Source organism: Pungitius pungitius, chromosome 1 (assembly GCF_949316345.1).
Source record: "Pungitius pungitius chromosome 1, fPunPun2.1, whole genome shotgun sequence".
NCBI lineage: Eukaryota > Metazoa > Chordata > Actinopteri > Perciformes > Gasterosteidae > Pungitius > Pungitius pungitius.
The window spans coordinates 17,277,580-17,296,913 of record NC_084900.1 but is presented as its reverse complement, the minus strand read 5'-3'; the positions used below and the strand labels follow the sequence as shown (position 1 = coordinate 17,296,913).

The 19,334-nt window shown below is 45.6% G+C and overlaps 1 protein-coding gene across 3 annotated transcripts; it reads left to right on the top strand.

Annotated features, from left to right (window-relative positions):
- Positions 1 to 2,870: 2,870 nt before the first annotated feature.
- frmd4bb (FERM domain containing 4Bb) lies at positions 2,871 to 18,892 on the top strand. 3 transcript variants are annotated; one of them, XM_037478229.2, is made up of 24 exons: positions 2,871 to 3,096; positions 8,565 to 8,630; positions 8,894 to 8,988; positions 9,089 to 9,181; positions 9,313 to 9,397; positions 9,739 to 9,795; positions 9,903 to 9,925; positions 10,707 to 10,790; positions 10,979 to 11,044; positions 11,348 to 11,405; positions 11,490 to 11,576; positions 12,894 to 12,970; positions 13,140 to 13,278; positions 13,369 to 13,510; positions 13,696 to 13,829; positions 13,991 to 14,107; positions 14,552 to 14,780; positions 14,866 to 14,919; positions 15,029 to 15,176; positions 15,362 to 15,529; positions 15,667 to 16,442; positions 17,020 to 17,161; positions 17,457 to 17,576; positions 17,995 to 18,892. In XM_037478229.2, the coding sequence occupies exons 2-23, from the start codon at positions 8,565 to 8,567 to the stop codon at positions 17,572 to 17,574; spliced, it is 2,958 nt and encodes a 985-aa protein (XP_037334126.2). In that variant the 5' UTR covers positions 2,871 to 3,096; the 3' UTR covers positions 17,575 to 17,576; positions 17,995 to 18,892. The 3 variants fall into 3 exon arrangements, with proteins under 3 accessions (XP_037334126.2, XP_037334128.2, XP_037334127.2); XM_037478231.2 differs by lacking the exon at positions 17,457 to 17,576; XM_037478230.2 differs by lacking the exon at positions 17,995 to 18,892 and having other exon boundaries at positions 17,457 to 17,987.
- Positions 18,893 to 19,334: the final 442 nt, after the last annotated feature.

Below are 19,334 nucleotides of genomic sequence, written 5' to 3'. Positions count from 1 at the left end.
ATACTTCAGCTCAAATGGTTCTGCCGTTGAAGGACTATGTGATTGATAAACGACTGTTTGTTTGTTTTGATAATTTTTTTTACTATGTGGGTTATTCAAACTTTAAACTTGCATATCACTATTTGTTTTAAATATATATTTTTTAAAACAGGTGCGCACTGTTTTTAACAACTGACAGTCGATCGGGTTTTAAGGTCAAACTGGAGCTTGTTGTGTCTAAAAGGCCGAATAACCGGTTTGTAGTGTGAGTTTCCCAACAATAATATAAAACATACCCACTCTGTTGGGTCTTTTTGGGACCTCGAAGCTAAACCTCACCCAGTACTGTGTGCTGCTTCATTCCCCCAAATTGTATTAGGACTAAAGTGTGAATAAGGCCCAGAAATTCATCAGGTTACATTTGTGATAATGGACCAAGGCCCATATGTGCGATAATTCTCTAACCTCATGCTGCTTTCCACACGCAGCACTCGGCCATCACAGCAGACCGGGCATCGGGGAGGGGGGGGGGGGGGGGGGGGATCCGTCATGTGTTTGTGCAGATTTAATAAGCACCTGCAAACCGCTGGCTGACGAGACACAGAGCGTGAGCTGCGATGGAGGCCGCGGGGAGGACAGTCCTCCTCTCCGTCTGGTTGTGTTGGTGGGAGCCTCGGAGCACTTCCTGCATGCTGCAGTCAAAACAAGAGCCGGAGGAGTGCCACTGATCCAGGGTCTGAGTTTCACGCTCACTGATGTCTTCTAATCTGTTTGGACTGTTTGAGAGCTGACGAACCGACAGGAATCTCACCCAGTAAAAAAAAACCCCACCATAATAGAAAATGAATGAAGGGGTTTCACTTGATTCTTACTTTGGTTTCTCTCTGGACATTTTAGATGTATAAAATAAATAATTAGCATAAGCTAGAATAATGATGCTTTCAATGTATTGTTTGAGGAAATCTAAACCTGAAACCTTGCAAAGCTTAGTTATGATACAGTCCAAAACTGTTATTTAAACCCTCGTTTCCACTTTTGAATACATGATATTGTACTCCCGTTCATGCAAACAATAAATATATACATACATGCGTCTCATTACATAGCTATCTTGCAATGCATCAGCCGTCGTGTTCTTTAATACAAATTGATGAAGTACAGACAAAACAGACCCTGTAGATTGAAAATAAAAGGCCATGAAAATGAAAAGCCACCTAAAGTTTTAAAAGCACACACATGCTCGCTGACTTTAAAGCTTGTTTTGTAAAATGTGTGTCTTGCAAACACGGTGCTAGATGCGCTCCGTGAACACGTTAAACGTCGCCATTGATTACATAATGAAATTACTAATGAGGGGAATCCCTCTCTTTTGTTTATGAGAAGATTTTCCCTTCGAGGAGGCGACTCGCTGGGCAGATGGTTTTGGGGGATCTTAATGAGATACTTATTCATGTCTGATGTCAGAAATCTACAGGCAAAGGGGGTGGTTCAGGAGGGGGTGGGGGCAGGGAGGCCTCTCTCTACTGATAGGCTGTTAGGACCTACAGTAGCAATACAGTTCTTACATTATTCAGGTATTGTATCGGGTGGATGCTGTTTAAGTGTAAATTGTACGGTATCTCAATATTTATCTGTGCAACAGAATGAAATGAGGACTTGTACAAGGGCCGGCGTGCCGGCTTCTTTGGAAAATGCTCGGCCGGGTAAAGAATAAAGACAGTAATGAATATTTCAGAGGCACCGTCTGAGCTGAAATGAATATCACACGTGAAACACACACCAATAGTCTCAATAGCAGTATTTTGTGTGAAGATTTGCACACGTGAAAGATGCATGCAGGCTAAGCTAATAACCTTATCATGAAATATCAGTCACAAGGCAGAATTTTCAAGTTGCTCAGAATACACTGTCTGCACAACATGAAGCCAGCAGAGATATTTTAACGTTTCAGATTGAATTAGATTGAACATTTTAAAATGCTGAATGTTGATTTCAGTTAAACCTTGGTCAAATTAGGTTGCTTATGTTTTTTTACACTCACATCCTGTTTCATTGCCAAAAAAAAAAAAAGCCCTTGTGCAAATACAGTGCATCCAAGAAGGCTAAAACAAACAGAAAAGACCTGTTTGCCAGCTTGTCAGGAACACCCTGTGGTCCTATTTACACATAAACATCATATAAGGGAAAGAAAACAACAACTTCAAAACTCTCACACCATTACGTCATTTTTAGTCAGGTATCAATCTCTAATATATTAATTCATTGATGTTGGTTCCAGCCTCGTTACCTTAATGAAGAGTAATCGGGCAGTGTAGTCCTCTGTCCCTCTTGAACTGTCCTTCCCCCCCCAACAAGGTAATACGCTAAATGATTACATGGCATTTTGCGGTAATAAGTTATAACCATATGTAATTCATTGTTTTGGTCTCCTTCAAATGTGTGGTGCTGATATCATTTCATTGTGTTGGGTGTAATAGGGACATAATCATTTGAGTAGTTGCTGTGACGGAAATAACTAATGAGAATCCAAGTAAGCAATAAACAGACGTTACATGATACAATAAGGGCTCAATAAATCACATATTAATAACAATATGAGTGTAGACATCATGCCCCCCCCCCCCCATGTGCACACTGTCATATTTTTGAAGATAACACAGAATCCACTTAGTGGGATATGGTCAGAATAAACAAATGTCTTGCCTTAAACACTGTCATAAGACAAATTAAAAGCATTAAATCCAACATAAATGTGTGTGTGTTACAAAGGGTTCAGAGTGATTCAGGCCGACCGGCAGCTGCTGGATAAGAGGCGCAGGGAGGGAGGGGAGCAAGGGGGGGGGGGGGGGGGGACGCGGGGCTCGCTCACATAATAGCCGGCGGGTGAAGGCGTGGTGAGTGTGTGGCTCAACGCGAGGCCGGCGTGTGCGCTCCAGTGCCGCGCCGCAGGACGAACGCGGACAGCGGCTGCACGGCGCCCCCCCCCCGCCCCCTCCCTCCCTTCCCTCCCTGGCGGAAAAGCGACAGTGGGAGAGCGCTGAACGCCGAGTGGCGATCAATATGCACGGGGAAGCCGAACCTCAGCGATACCCGCGCGGGACATAAAGGAGATCCAAGGTAAGGCGGTGTGTGACGCGATAGAGGATGGAGTGAACCCCGCCTTAACGGGGGCTGCGGAGTAGACAAAGTAGACCCGGTGACGGGCGCGTGTGAGCCGGGTGCCGGCATGGGTTTGGCTCTCCGCGGCGGCCTGGCGTGGTTCCGCGGTGATACAAGGAGGGGGGGGGGGGTGAGCTTATTATTATTTTTTAGTTTATTTGACACGTCTGTTTTCAGTCACGGGGGCTCAGGTGGAAACCAGGCACACACGGGAGCTCATAGTAGCACATTCATTGTTCTCCCTGCATAGTGGCCACTGGCCCTGAGGTGGGCTCGTCAGAAGATGCTCTGGACAATACCGCTGGTTGTTGTGGATATAAGATGATATCATTTGATGGAAAAGGGCTTTTTGATCTAGCACGAGGCAGGCTGTAGAATGCATTTTCTGTGTGACTTTGTGAATGTCCAAGTCCAGTCCAAGGCATCACCTCCTTTTTATGGGAGGGTTTTTGTGCATAGTCCATTTCTATTGAGAAGTGTTTGTGATTTGTCGCTATGTTGACAACTGCTGATATGGGCCGAGTATTTAATAGTCAGTTATTACATTGTTATCGTTTTTTAAGGTAGGCCAAGGTCTCCTCCTTGCTACCTAGTCAGTTTTCTTCAAAATGTATTGTTCTGGGTATTTATTTTTACTTCAGCGGTAAAAACAAGGATGAACCCTGCAAAGATTGACACTGACCTGCTGAGCTATCTCAGAGTTGAAGGAAGTGGCGTGTTTGTGTGTGTGTGTTTAAAGCATCAGGCATTGTAAACAGGAATAGCTGTTGTGATGGTGACACACCTGCAGTGTAAAACTTTGCTTGCTCTTCCTCTTCGTTGGAGCGGATGTCCTGTGCCGTTTGTCACGCCCGTCCACATTCAGGGGACCAATTCCAGATTTCGATCTATTTTAAAGGGTCGCCAAACCAACGCTTGTTGGTTGACTCTGAACGGGACCAAAACCCCAGCACGCAATTGAACATGTCTTCTCAGTTGTCCCCACAGTTTGAGAGCCCTAAAGAGGCAGGTGTTTGAAGCTGAGGCGAAACGTCTAAGCACTCGGTTGGCGACCGTTCAAAGCCCGCCGAGACTTTCTGAGAAATGTGCTAAAGACACAGAGGGGGAAGGTGTCTATTTTTGGACAGGCGAGCAATCATCCTTCCAACGCTTTGCGCCGAGCGAATGACCAGGGTACACACGTTCGGCTTTAGTAAAAATCAAGATGGATTAATCCAGCTTTAACATGCATGTAACGATGCCTCTGGACAGGTTTCAGTCAAGGTAAAGACAATGCATGTAATGTCCGTCATTTTCTCCACCCATGCACGTCAGGCGCTCAGTGCCCCGTCCCTCAGAAAGTCACTGCGGTTTGCTCTAATGAAACTCTCGTGCCAGTGGGAATCGCTGGGAAGCCACTGCAATTCTGCACTGAGAGGTTGGCGTTGGACAATTTGGGGTATAGCTGAGTCATTAAAAGTGACTCATCCAAAGAACACATTTCCTGTATTGGGGGACATATTTATGGAAATCTACCAAAAGACACCCCAACAAATGAATGAATGAATATTGTTCCCCATATGATGAACACATTGATCTCATTTGGGAAACTTTTGCAGGCCGACCTTCCGACTGAAGTGTAGACTTTGCACGGAGAATAACAACAACGTGACAGACGGAGTCCCATGAATGACAAAGACTCCTTTGCCGTGACCCTTTTTGATGACAAAGGGTCACGGCAAAGATAAACCCATTTGCTTTGTCCATTTTGTTCAGGAAAATACTAACTTGTTGAAGAAAATCTTAATTGATGAGACTTTGGCTGATGGTAAAACCCCAATACTATCAAACCGCTTTCTTACTATTATTAGTATTACTTCAAGGGCATGCATTGTAAACCTGGACATATTTACAAATGTGTTATTATCAATAGTGTTAGCGGGAGATCGCTTTATGGTAATATACTGTATATTGTTATCGACATGTGGAATGACATATTGGGGCATCATCGCCCCGCCCTTCTCAAGCTAACTAGGCTATTTGTACTTTTTTGTCTTTTGTCTACTTGTAGCATTGCATTCTGATGTAATAGAAGCGGTTTGGACCACTGCTGTCACCATGGCCTCTAATGAAATATAGTCGTGCGCTGTTGCTTCTTGCAGTTGAAGCACGGCCAAGACAAAACTCACCACAATGTCCTACCGCTTCCGCAGACGTCCTTTTGAACTTGTACTGCACGATGACATCATTCGCATGAATCACTCCTCGCCGCTGCGACCCGCCCTTGCACCGCAAAGGTGTTGTGATATCAAAAGAAAAAAGAAAAAGATGTTTCTTCCCGGTTTCCCCATAATATCCTGGGCCTCATTGTTGGTGATATTTCCCGGATATCACAAACAGCCAGGCAGGTTCTTGTTGGGGGGGGAGATGATGCCACACGGATGCCTTTTGACCGCCGACAGCATGAGTCATGATGAGATATCAGATCGGGCTTCAGGTAATCTTCATCCTTCAGCCCACAGCCTCTGAAATGCGTCCTATTCTGTACTCGCTGCTCTGAGCAGTTTTTGGGGGATTTTATTGTTTCTTACATTCCCAACGCTCCGGCTAATTAAGCTTTCTGTCAGACTACTGAGGATTTATTTTTAGCTCCTTGTTTTCGTCCTATTAGGCCAATGTGGTCACCATAATTACTTAAATGGTGTAAAAATCAAAGTCAAAATAGTTTGTAAGCCATGACCATTTCTGTCTCTGTCGGATTGCAGTCGGTGTCTTCCAAAAGCGTGTAAGCATAAATAGCACATGACCTGTGTGCGATATCAGCCTTCATCAATAATGCATGAAAACAGGAAACTGAGATAAGACAGGCTGCAGTCTGGACATGACATTTAACCAGCGCAACGTATTAAACAGCCCGGTTACTCAGCAGGTAAAACGTCTCCTGTTTCCTCATTGAACGATTCTTGAGCTCAGTACAACGCTGATTCGAATGGGTTTGCTCCACGTCACAGGGCCTCATATATTTGCACATCTTACCAGGTTACGTCTCATTGCATGTTGTCTACATGCCGACCTCAGGCTGCAGACTAGAGCCAGCCACCCTGCAGCGTCTCTGGAGAGACAAACACAAAGACTGACAGTTCTTTCATCTGTTTTTTTTTTTTTTTTTTTTTTTTACACGGAGGTTCAGTGCTTGTCTTAACCCCACAGGATCCACGGCTGGCCTTTTATTCAGGCTGAATAGGTTGTGTTTGGTTGATTAAACAGCGCTGTCTGCTGTGCTTTGGTGAGTACATCAGGAGATGACCAGGGAATACTTAAGCTGCAACGATAAGTTGATTAATCGATCAGCAAAGAAAAAAGAGGAAAAGAATCAGGAACTTAGGTGGCTTTTGGAGTTCAAGCTGGTCCAGTGTGAGGATCGTCTACTTTTCTTTTTTATATGTGAGCGTAAACTCATGACATCTGGGCCGTGACAGAAACCGCTCGGTTAGCCGGGATCTTCGGCCGGCTGGTTCGGATATAAATAGCGGCTCTTGTGGAGATCGTGGCTCCAGATGATTAATAGTGTAGATTCCCTAAAGTCACTGCTCTTCCTCACACTCACTTCATCTATATTGCATAAGTGCAAGTCCTCCCAGCTGCATTGGACTCTCGTCTGCTGAGCTAATAACTGCCGATGAGAATTCCTCAGCAGCGCATGCTTGTTTAAGAGGCCATTTTCTCCACATGAATAACTTCTCCACTTAGGAAAGTGCTCATTCCTGCGCCATCTAGTGGCCAAAATATTTACTGAACATGCCCGGCCAGAGTCATGTTGTGTGTGACCCCCCACCGAGATGTAGTTGCAACTAAAGCTGTAATCAATGCAATAACGTCTCCAGCAGCCACACTCCAAATGAATTGTATTCATTGAATGTGAATTTTAATTTAGAGCCATGCGTTGTTCGGAGGCTTGTGGAGTGCTCGTTAAAACCTTACAGATGGTGTTTTTCAAAGAAGTGTCCGGGTGTCTCCCGTCCTCTTCAGGAAGCAGCAGTGGGAGGAAAGGAATAGAGTGGGTGTAAACTTAAGCCTTTTTGAGGTGTTTCCAACACTTACAGCTCTTTTATGAAATCGCTCTGTTAAAGTACATAAAAAGGAAGCAAGAGAAAGCTGATATCCAGATTGAAATCTATTCAGCCACAGAACCGCACACAAGTTAAATTAAGCATCTGCAATGTCTCAGTGAGTTCAGCAGACCACAAAGGCCGCTCCTGTTTTCTGCTGTTCGCATTAAGAAGTGGGGCCCTAGACCATGGGCAGGGATTCTGACCCGGCCTCCTCATTCACTGGCTGCGCTGCCTGAGCCGTCTGTGCACACAGCTACCTCAGCGCCGCTCAGTCAGGGAACCCTGGACGGAGCAAGTTGATCCCAGTCGTCCCAATCGTTGCTGCTTGGCCTCATGGTTTGGATCCAACGGGGGGGGGGGGGATGAGGTCCGGTCAGGGATGCATCCACACCTGCACCCTCCCCGGGGAGGTTTACCAGGTACAGCGGCTGCTCGGTTAGGAGTCGGGATCAGCCTCATTCTGTCAGAGGAGAAGGTTGTTTTAAACAGCCTGGAACACATTTCAGAATTTGTTTCAGTTTGCGAGGAGGTCTTGTTGTGAAACTGGTCAACCTCAATCTGTCATTTCCACCAGCTACAGCGTTTGATTTATCGGGCATTCGACGGTTTGTGTGTGTCTTATTGGGTCAAGCTCATTCTGTGATGAGATTCATTGTTTGAAGGGCATTGTGATCCAAAAAGATCACCACTAACTAACAACGGTTTATTTTTACCGTGTGAGTAGGAAATAGATTCAATAGATGTGGGAAAATATTGATAGCAAATAATATAGCATTGTTGAGCTCTTTTAGTTAGAAAAAGAAAATTGTATGTAAACTACTTAAAGTATTAAAGGTAAATTTTGTGAATGCTAATTGATTACAATTATAGTTACATTGATGCCTGAACAGCTTCTTAACGTTGTTTCTGGTGGAGGTGAAAATAGTTGTAATTACTTTGTATATTGTTGGGTCGTAGATATGCATCTTGCATGTACTAATCATATGTTTTGTGTGAAAAATCTTAACTTGCAATGCAACAAAGTGTCAATGAGAGTAAAAGTATGTTTCCTCCTGAAATGTAGTGCAGTAGAAAGTAGTATTATAAGTCCTTCGGTTGCTATGGCAACAAATCTTTGAAACAATGGTCGCATTGTGAACGACTTCAATGTTTTTTTTTTTTTTGTTCCAGCACGGATCTCTATAACTCTTTAGCTACTTCCGGGTCACGGGTCTCTTCTTACCGGGCCTTATGTGTGCGCATGTAAACACATCACCAAAACACATCATTGCGGCGATGAGCGGCTCGTTGTCGGCGTCGCTAACTCTGCACGTGCTCTCCTCCCTCTGCCTGCAGATGAGCGAGGGCAGACTGTGCCAGGTGCAGCTGCTGGACGACAGGAAGCTGGAGCTGCTGGTTCAGGTAAGACCGCTGTGATCCACGTTAGTGTTAGAAATAATCCATCAAATGGCTTTGGCCAACGTGTCCTGGAGCACAACACCGCTCCTGTTACCCTCCTGCGCTTTAGTTGATCTTTCTGTCTCTGCCTCTTTGTCGGGAGGGAAGTCAATTATTTATTTTAGGATCTGCCACACCGGTTAGCAGAAATTTCACGACACACACGTTTACCCCCCCGATGTGCCTAATCTGACGTTGACGACTAAATCCGAACCTTCTCCCGAAAGCCGAAGCTGCTGTCCTACGAACTCCTCGACTTGGTTTCCTCCCACTTCAACCTCAAAGAGAAGGAGTTCTTTGGACTCGCGTTTTTCGATGACCAGTAAGTAAATTGTACATCTTGAGCTCTTTTTTTTTTTTCAGTGGTTGGAATTTTGACAGATGTGCACACATGGGTGTTTGAAATATGCTTTCTTCTGCAGTGGTCAGCGTAAGTGGTTGCAGACGGACCGCAGAGTTCTGGACCATGACTTTTTGAAGAAGTCCGGCCCCGTGGCCCTAAACTTCCTGGTCAGGTAAAAACTAGGATACATAGTTGTTAGCAGTGGACAAAATGTCTCTGTCTCCTGTCCTGATTGCTGTTTAACCTTAAAATGATGGTGTGTTTGTCTGCTCTTTTCACCCCCCCCCCCCCCCCTTTCCGCAGGTTTTATGTTGAAAACATAACACAGCTCAAGGACATCATCACGGTGGAGTTATTCTTTCTGAATGCAAAGTCTGCTGTCCACAACGTAAGTGTCTTTTCATGGAAAATGATCCGGCTGTGGTTGTTTTTGTTCTCCTCACCCCCCCGCAACCCCCCTCCCCCCCGATGATTCACTGTCTCTGGACCGCTTGCAGCTCAACAGACAATAGCCTCAGGGATCATTTCTTCTCGCTCTGCTTGCTGGAATGTAAAAACTTAACTAAAGACTAAAGACAAGGGTACATCCAGAGGTTATTGGGGTGTGTGTGGAGGGGAGGGGGGGGGGGGGGGGCAAATAGCTTGCTCCACCTCTTCTACATAGTGCTCATTTATTTCTCATATTGATCTTTTTTTTGTCTCTTATATTGATCTTTTTGTGTCTCTCAGGGGTTCATAGAAGTGGAAAGCGAGAATGTCTTCAAATTAGCTGCCAACGCTCTGCAGGTTGGTCCTTCTAATCCGCTCACACACAACACGTGAACCACCGCCTCTCAAATCCCTTCAAAGTGTGTAATCTGATAACATGTTTTAATATCTTTTTTAATCACCAGGCGGCGAAGGGCGACTACACGAGGTGAGTGCATTTCATTGGCTGGGTTCGAGGTATTTAACGGCAGCACCGCTACGTTGACGGTGAAGGCTCTCTCAGTAGGTCACAAGGTCTACCGAGGACCTGGCGTGAAGCTGGCACCGTGCAGCTAATGAGTCTCACGGTGCTGATAGAAGCCAGGTGTTGCGGAGCGGAGACACCTCAGAGAGCAACTGTCTTCTTCCTCGTGATGCCGCACACGGGGAATACTGCAGGGCTTTTGTGCAGGTCGCCACCTGGCTTTTGACCAGCTGATGAAGTAAGACGGTTTAGGAACACTGACGTCTTTGTTCACATGAGTGGATTCTCTCTTCTTTTTTTTTTAACGATGCCTGCCGGGGCTGTGACCATCAGTCTGGACACTGAGGCCATGTGTTTCTTTTATGTGTGTGTTTCTTTAGGGGCATTTAAGTAACTTTTGTAGTTTACAATCTGAATGAAAATGACCTTATTTTCAACAAAATGCTCCTAGTAGACCTTCTGCCGAACGGGCCTTTTAGTACAGCTGTTTGAGATTGCAGTTACTCTGAGCACTAGAAAAAATAAACTAACCCCTGGTGTCAGAAGAATTCACTTAAGGCAAAGTGCCCACTTTTCTTTTCAAATGTTGTACAGTAAAAGCATAAAGTTGCGGAACATTTGAAACGTGAAAGTACTTAAAGACGACCATTACTTACAACTGATAAAAAGAGTAATAGAAACATCCAAGAAGTGCAGTCAAGTGGAGATTGTCCACTTCTAAAACTGTTTGTCGTTTCTCTATCAGTGATGAAAACACTAGAGCCGACTTGAAGAAACTGCCAACGCTTCCCACCAAAGTGCTCAAGGAACACCCATCACTTGCATACTGGTACGCTTAAAGGAAAGCTTTTCCTGAGACACTGCTGACACAAAGGCCTCAAAAATATAAAAAGTATTTGACCATTTTATTATGTTTTTTAAATGCAGGTAAAGAACATGTACACAGAATGGTTTTGATCAGGTGCCGTTCGGTTTACAGCATACAAAAGGTATTTTTTTCTTTCTTTGACATCGCAGCGAGGATCGAGTGATCGAACACTATAAAAAGCTGAAAGGAGTCACTCGAGGACAGGCTATTGTGCAGTAAGTATTGAAGTAAACGGTTCAACACTTGTGATTAGCCGATGAATGCTATTACTCTTTAAGTGCATTCATCTTCCTCTCACCTCCGTCAGCCTCGCCTCCCTCCGTCTCTCTCTGGCACTCCCTTTCTCATCTGCTAAAAGAAATCAATAGCTTCTCCTCAGTTGCAGTGAATCACACTGATTCACTGGACCAAGGGGCACATTTCTTTCAATCTTTTCACATTTCTAAAGGTAAACCAAACGCAGAATGTAACAAAATGAGCGGCGCGGTTTTTTAATAAAAATCCTCCTCTCGTTCTAGGTATTTGACGTTGGTGGAATCTCTGCCCACGTACGGCGTGCATTATTATGAAGTGAAGGTGGGTCTTCTGCTGTGATTGATGGAGAAAATGCTGTTGTGCCCGAAACCGACTCAACCACCCAGCTGTGTTCTGGCCTCACAGGATAAACAAGGGATCCCGTGGTGGCTCGGCATCAGCTACAAGGGCATCGGCCAGTACGACCTGCAGGATAAATTAAAACCTCGCAAGGTAAAACCCACTCGCTGGTCTAAAATGGCCGCTGCTGTCCCTCCGCTTCACTAATCCGCCTGCGAACATGACGGCACAGGGGTGAGGGTTGCTGGTGTTGCACATAGCGCAGTGATTCACCCCGACTCACGCTCGTGCATCATCTGTCCTACTCCCAACAAAAGGCTGGGCTTCAGCTGCTGCTGCAGACTGGGCCAGACATGTCAAAGTGGAGCAGAATCTCAGGCTCGAGGCTGGTGTTTAGCGACAATCATTATGTGCATATGAAACAAACCTGTTTTTCTTCTTTCATAAGTGCCATTGTGCTGTGTGATTTAATTGGGGGGGGGGGGGGGGGCGGCATGCATCTACCATTTTACATTTGCCATGTAAAGAGAGACTTTACTGTTTTTTTTCCCTGATAAATGGCTCGACGTGGTGCAATCCTTCTCTGCGTTCCAAAAACTTGTGCAAGCGGCCCGGCCGTGTTCAGGCAGCGGTGTGCTGCCGGAGTGGAGAGGGGGTGGGCTGCTGATGTCAAAGCTAAAGGGGGCTGGATTTGGGGCGTTAAAAAAAAAACGCATGTTCTGAGAATACCTGAGGAGACAAGTCGGGAGCTGACAGGAGCCGGAGGAAAGTATCTGTTTGTTTTGAGAGCAAAGTCAGGGAGGATTTACTAAGCGGAGTGGAGGACCCGTGGAGATCGAGTTCACCGGTAAGACCCGACACTGGGCTTCTTTGTCTGGTTGGACGTAGAGGTGCAAGTAGACTGGGCTTTTATTATGGCACGTCAATCTTAGATATCAGACGGCAATCAATCCATGAAATCGTCTATTTTTTTGACGTTGAGAAAACGGGGTGAACAATTGCTGTGTTAAGAACGTACCAGCATTGTGATAGAAAGCGGTCTTATCCGCATCTTGTCCAGACACCAGCGGTGATTCACTGACCCAAATAGGCCGCTCGTACCTGGCTGTGGTCAGTGAGTAACCTGGGTGACAGGAGGACGGCGGTGGAAAGTGTTGCGATGAGTCTTTGCGTAATGTCCCCTGGTGGCCTCTAAGCCTTCTAAACAGCTGCATCGTTGCAGATCTGGCGGCCCAGACTCTAATGACAGTTCATGTTCCTGTCTGGCTTTTGGTAATGACAGGTTAACAACTGCTCTACTCTAATGTTTTTTTCTTCTTTTCTACTGGTGATGTCAGTCATGGCAGCATCATTACGGATGTTTCTTTGGAAATGAATATGCACTCAAGGAACAAATGGACACATTTGACATCAATTTCATTTCTCATCTGTCTGTGGATAACAGAATATCTATCTCCCTCATGTCAACAGCTTTATCAGTGGAAGCAGCTGGAAAACCTGTACTTTCGGGAGAAGAAATTTGCTGTAGAAGTTAACGATCCACACAGGTGAGAAGCAAGAGACTTTCCTTTGTACACTTGACATAAGTCGATTTGTTTGGTGTCCGTTTTTCTTCTGCTCACAGTCTCCAAAGCATTGATCCCAAGATTGTGTTTTCTATTTAAAGTGTGATTAAGTTAATCCAGAGCAATGATCTATTATTATTATTTTTTAAAGGCGAGCAGTAACCAAAAGAACCTTTGGCCAGACTGGCCTACTCATCCACACGTGGTATGCCAGCCACTCTTTGATCAAAACCATTTGGGTCATGGCCATTAGCCAGCACCAGTTCTACTTGGACAGAAAGCAGACCAAAGTAAGTGTCACTCCAAACTACAGCGTTTGTAACACTTTGATAACACCCACTGATCGTTGGGCGTCCATTCTTTCTTCCGTATTGTTTTAGACTAAATTAGGAACGGCAAAAAGTGTGGAAGAAATCGCCATGGACCTCACGGAGCACGGAGGAGCAAAAATAAACCGATTGGGAGACGCAGGCCTGAAGAATAACTTCATAACGGCCAGCAACGGGAGTCTGGTGTCCACAGGTTGGTTGTGGTTGGGTCGGTTTCGGCAATCTCGAGTTTTCATTTTGAGATCCCATTGACGCTCACAGATTTCTCTGACCGTGCCAGGAAGGAAAAAGACACGCTGCGGAGCCAGCTCACACTCTGCCATTTTTAGACGCATGCTTACGTTGGCACGAACAGTGACATTTTTTTTTCTTGAACAGGTTCTGCCGACTCTGAAATAAGTGAAGAACAGAAGAAAGAGAAACTGTCTGAACTGAGAAGAAAAGAGATGGAGATCCAAGATATTTTGGCCAAGAAAACAAAAGAACTGAAGAAGATTTGCTTGAGAGAGGCGGTGAGAAAATATTTGTAATTACACCTCCTGTGGACTGGTACTATGTCTGCATTGTATTTTTTTTTTTCTCTAACCATTGAGTCAGCGGTAACTCCTATTATTAAGATGGATTGTTTGTGCAGCTCAAAGTGTTTAGAGGACTTTTGGTTTTGTGTTTTCAGGAGCTCACTGGCAAGCTGCCGAAAGAGTATCCCCTCTCCTCAGGCGAAAGACCGCCACAAGTCAGACGGCGCGTTGGCACTACTTTCAAGTTGGATGACCTCTTCCCCTACAACGAGGTCTGCATTCAACTCTTCTATGGCACACTTTAAAGTTCACGTGTTGTTCTTTTTTGTGATTTGTGACAAAAAGATCTCAACCTATCCCTCTACTTGTATCTACTAGTATATTCTAGACCTGATGTATCTTATTCTTTTGTTTTCCAAAAGCCACTAAAACAAAATCCTTGATGTTGAACTGTTAAAGCTGGGGAATGTTTATCTTAAACTACAAAGTTAAAAAAAATAAAGATCCAATGGAAAAAACTGGCACCAATCTGCAGCTGAAGATAGTTGCCAACAAATCCACAAGGCTATTTTTGATTCACAATGTGCTTACGGGTATATTACCGAATGAGATTATGGGAAAACACTTCTAGATTAACAAGATAATATCAAATATGTCCAGAAGAGTCATACTTATTGTTCTTTCTGCGGATGGTGCTAATCGTGTTTTTGCCGCAGGATCCCTTCTTGAGAAACCTGGAGAGCAGATTTGCCCTGCAAAAAAAGATTGTGGAGGCGGCTAAGAAGCTGGCCAATGAGCCAGAGCTGTGCAAAACTGTCAAGAAGAAGAGGAGGCGGAACTGTTTGGACGCCATGCAGAAACTCCAGCAGATAGAGGACGAGATGAACCAGTACCGCATCAAGAAGGGGAAAAAACCCACACAGCGGGCCTCGGTGATCATTGCCGGTATGAAGCATGTTCATCTCTGTCACTGGGCTGTCGTTTGATTTTATCCCGGCAGCAAACCGAGTTCTTCTTCTCTCCTGTCCAGATGAGCTCGTCCGTTCAGACTGCAGCTCTTTGTCTAGTCTCCCGCTGGATGATGGTGAGTCAGCGCATTCAATTCAACTGACGTGAATCATCATGACATCTTTTGAAAGGGCAAGCGTCATATTTTTTTTTGTTCCCCTATGTGTGTTGCCCTTTGCGTTTAGATGACTCAGACGGGGTCAGTCAGAGGCCGCGGTCACGGTCGGTCCAAGGCTCCCCTCAGCTGAGTCCGATGCGATCGCTGGGAGCAGAATACGATGCGGAGAGACAAGGACCTCCGAGGGAAAATCACCAGAACAAGAACCACAGCAGGTTTGAAAACACGACTCCTTCATCCATCTAGTTGTGAGGTGTCCATTGTTTCACATCTTTTGATTCGATTTAGAAAGCTCTTCACGGAATGAAGACATGATGTAATAATTTGGCGGTCATGCATGCTCATTCCTTTCCATTCCTCTCACCCCTATTTTTCCTTCATCCTCTCCACACCCTTTTAGATTAGCCTTTGAAGGCCAGGACGCTTCCCCTTATTGCCACAGCCCGAGAGAGGTCTCCTCCACCCACAGTAGTCCCTATAAAACCCTCCCCAGACCTCCCAGAGATCCACGCAGCATGCCTCCCACCCCGGTTATGACCCGCAATGCCTACAGCAGCAGTCAGCTCAGGTGAGATCCGCCGCATGAACCAACCAACCACGTGCCTTCCTCGACCATAACCCCCACTCTGATCCGATCGGATCATCCCACGTCCTCGGCATTCTTAGAAGGCGGGTTCACAGTTTAGTTGTGCCCCTCTTCTCCAGGTCGGAGGGGTCTCCTCATGGCTTCAGGCACCGCAGCGGAAGTCTGGAGGCGCAGCCTCGGCCGAGGAAGGACGCCGACTCGGAGAAGCCCGTCTTCGTCCTGTCGCCGGCCCACCGCAGCAACAGCACAGAGGTGCTGGAGGACTGCTCCTCTTACACCAGCCAGTCCAGCCTGGACTACTGCGGGGCGGCCCACTCCCACTACGGGACGCTGGATTCCCGGACCTCCACCATGCACCGCCTCCACAGGAAGGTGGAGGTGTACGGGAATACCGGCAGCATGCCCAACTTGGTCCAGCACCATTCCGGTTGCAGTTATTCATGCGAGAACTCAGCACACTACACGCCCAGTGCCTACTACGTCGCCGGCTACCCCTGCCCGGACATGGAGCCCTACGCCAACGGTGCCTACGGGTACGAGAACGACGTAGAAGGCCACTACAACGTCAACCCGTCCTACCAAATGAACGGGTATCACGGGCACGACAGATTCAGGAATTACAGCAGCGAGCGGGCAGACAGTCTCTCCCAGAACCCCTACGCGACTATGAGGCCGCAGCGGAACAGGGAGGGGCCCAGGAACGAGCTGCTGGCCAAGAACATGCAGAAGGCCCTGGTGGCGGAGCATCTGAAGGGCTGGTACCAACGGAGCAGGGGCCACAGGGACGGTGCCAAGGGGTTGTACGACTTCGACGGCGGCTCTCAGCTCAGTCTGGGCTACCAGACCATGCCCGCGGCGTTCAGCCACTCCAGCAGAACTACGTCCTTCTCCTCAGGTGAGATCAACGAGCAGTAGGAAAGATATTTAGTTTAGGAAGAGAGCAACTTTGATTAAAATAGAGTTAAATAACAGACAAAAACACTGCGCTAATCCACTGTTTTATCTTAGAGGGATTCAGAGGATAGTTTCCTGTTACCTGAAGCTTAGAAGAGTAGAAGAGGACGTTTTGTGCCTCTAATATATTACTATTACGGTGACACACAGCAGCTTGGTGGTTGACTTACTGCACATCTAAACATAATCCCAAACACTCAAAACATCTGGATTTAAAAAACACATCATGTCTGCTATAAATTAAAAAACACTTTTTACTTTTTAAGTTTTAGCACAATTTCCTAAACCAGGTACTCTTCTACTTACTCATTTCAATATTGACAAACATTTTAAAAAGATTAGTTCAATAAGGACTATTGCTGGCTAATATTATTTTTGGAATTTGGCAATTAAATTAAAGGAACCACACCGTAAAAAACACATTGCCATCATGTGAAGTGCACCTGTCTGTTTTGCCGTAGTGACGCTAATCTCCACTTTGGAGCGTTTTCAAAGAAAACCATTTGTCCTGTTGGCAGTGTCCTCGGCGGAGAGCGCCGGAAACTGGCGCAACCAGCTGGCGGTGGGCCTGAGCGAGTACGAGGCGCCCGACGCGCCTCAGTGCACGCACCCCGCAGCGCTGCCTGCCTCCCCCTGCAGCCGCAGTCCCTCACACACCAGGTGAGTGCTGCAGTTCACTAAATCATCCCTCTGAGCCGCGGAGGCAGGTGGAAGTGAGTCACTCACAGACGCTCTAGGATTGGAATGCTGATTGATGATTTAATCCCCCCCGCCATTGATGACATGTTTCCTGTAATGGCTGCCTCTGGATTATAACCTTTATTCTCTGCTAAGAGGTTTTTTTTTTAATCTTTTATCTTGTGCGACCTGAAAAACCGAACCACCTGGACCCCGAAAACTCTTAACCTCCTTTCTTCTCTTGACTCAATTACTTGACCATTGCTTATGTACGCAGATCTCCTCCTGAAAACAAAGTCTCTGACATAATGCCCAAACAATCTGAGTCAGTTGCGGTGGTTGGCCCTCGGGCCGCTAGTACAGACGAACCATCAGACAACCGCTCTAGCACCTAAGGGTGAGGCCGAACACGTCGCGTTGCCACTCATCTCCATTTTGACACCCATCCTCTTCATTCGTGTGTGTGTGTGTGTGTGTCACTCCCGCGTAGCTTTTTCAAATCAAATATTCACAATTTTTATTTTGTGATCCGCCGATGAGTTATTTCACTCAAAACATTTTGTGATTTTGCAGCTGACCGACAAAACAACTGAAACAACGAAACTCGAATGCGTAGTTGAGACAGACGTCCAACGTTTTAGCTGCTTGCATGTGTTGAAAAAAGACAAAACATTGCATTCACTCCTTAAAGCGGAAGTCCTGTTGCATCCCATTTCCATTTCCATTCCCTGGTGATATTTCCACAAAGTTCAGTCACTCAATCTTAGTTTTTTCAATCCATTTTTTGACGTATTCTTTTCTCCCTGCCTGTGCAGTTTCCACCTGGATGGAAGCTGCATGAGTATCCACTGAAGAGGACCAAACCAAACGCAAATACAAACACAGATGAAGCCACGGGCAGCAGCACACGGAGGCACAGACTGCTGTTGCTTTCTTGGGAGATGTTCTGGTTCTGGTGGAGTCTACGTGTACGCCGCGTTCGTGTTTAAGTCCCCTCTGGACACAGTGACGGCACTCTTCAATGACTTTCCCGTGTGCCTTGAATTGGATGAACCATACAGGCAGATGAGAATGTGTCGAGGGACTTTGAGATGTTGCACAACCACACTGGGTTTAAACCCTGTTGTGTTTTAAAGATGAAAAAAGAGGCAACGTGTTTTTACTGAAATACAACCGTGTATTTTAACTAAACTATCTTCTGCCTTAAAAAAAAATCGTAGGTTATAGAATAAAATGATTTTCACCACATTCATCTCAGTAAAGTATGATCAAAAATAGACTTTAAAATAACATCCACATAGAAAACCAGGCTTGAACATGTTCACGATGGGGCATCGCGAGAAATGAACTCGTCGTTGATTAGAGCAGAATTTGATGAATTCCCATTGCTTTCTTTTGTTAAACTTTCAATCAGAATGTATTATGTCAATATTGTTTATAGATCCATTTGTCTTTGTTGGTGGCGTAATGTGTTTGAAAAAAATGCATGGTGAGAATATCTTCTTTTTCTTTTTTTAATATAAGAACTTCTTTTTATACAGAAGACCACGGCCGTAAAAAACACCACATTCATCTCCTGTAGTTTGTTTTCTCACATATTGTGCAGTCAGTGTGTAGTTCCATGTTGTTAGACGTTGTCATAAAATATTTTCCACTGGGAACAAAGATATGAATAAATGAAAATGTGTGACACATAAACGGCTGTGATCACTTTCTGTGTTGCTGGTAAACAACCAGGTTCAGGTTTTGTTATTGAGTTGGTGAGAACGCCTTAAAGGAGTAGTTCAACTTTTGGAAAACTTTATTTGCTTTTATTGATTTTTTTTATTAAAACATGGAGCTCGGCGTAGCATAAATACCATGCAAATGCCAAGCAATTGGCCCGGCTGTGTCCAAAGGTAAGCATACTCCAAAAATACTCCAAAACAAGTACGCTTTACACTTCTTCTTTAAATGAACACATTGAGCGCCAAAAAATTCCTGCTGAGAAGTATTTCCCTTATGACAGAATTCCTTCTCAATGACCTCTTATAACTCGATCGCATGTGTTTGTTGTGCAGCACTCGCAAAGGAGGCTTTTAACGCCTGAGCGGTGCGGCTGCTGCTGTCCATCGCTTTGCACTCCGCCTGGAGCAGCTGTCACCCCGAAGGATCC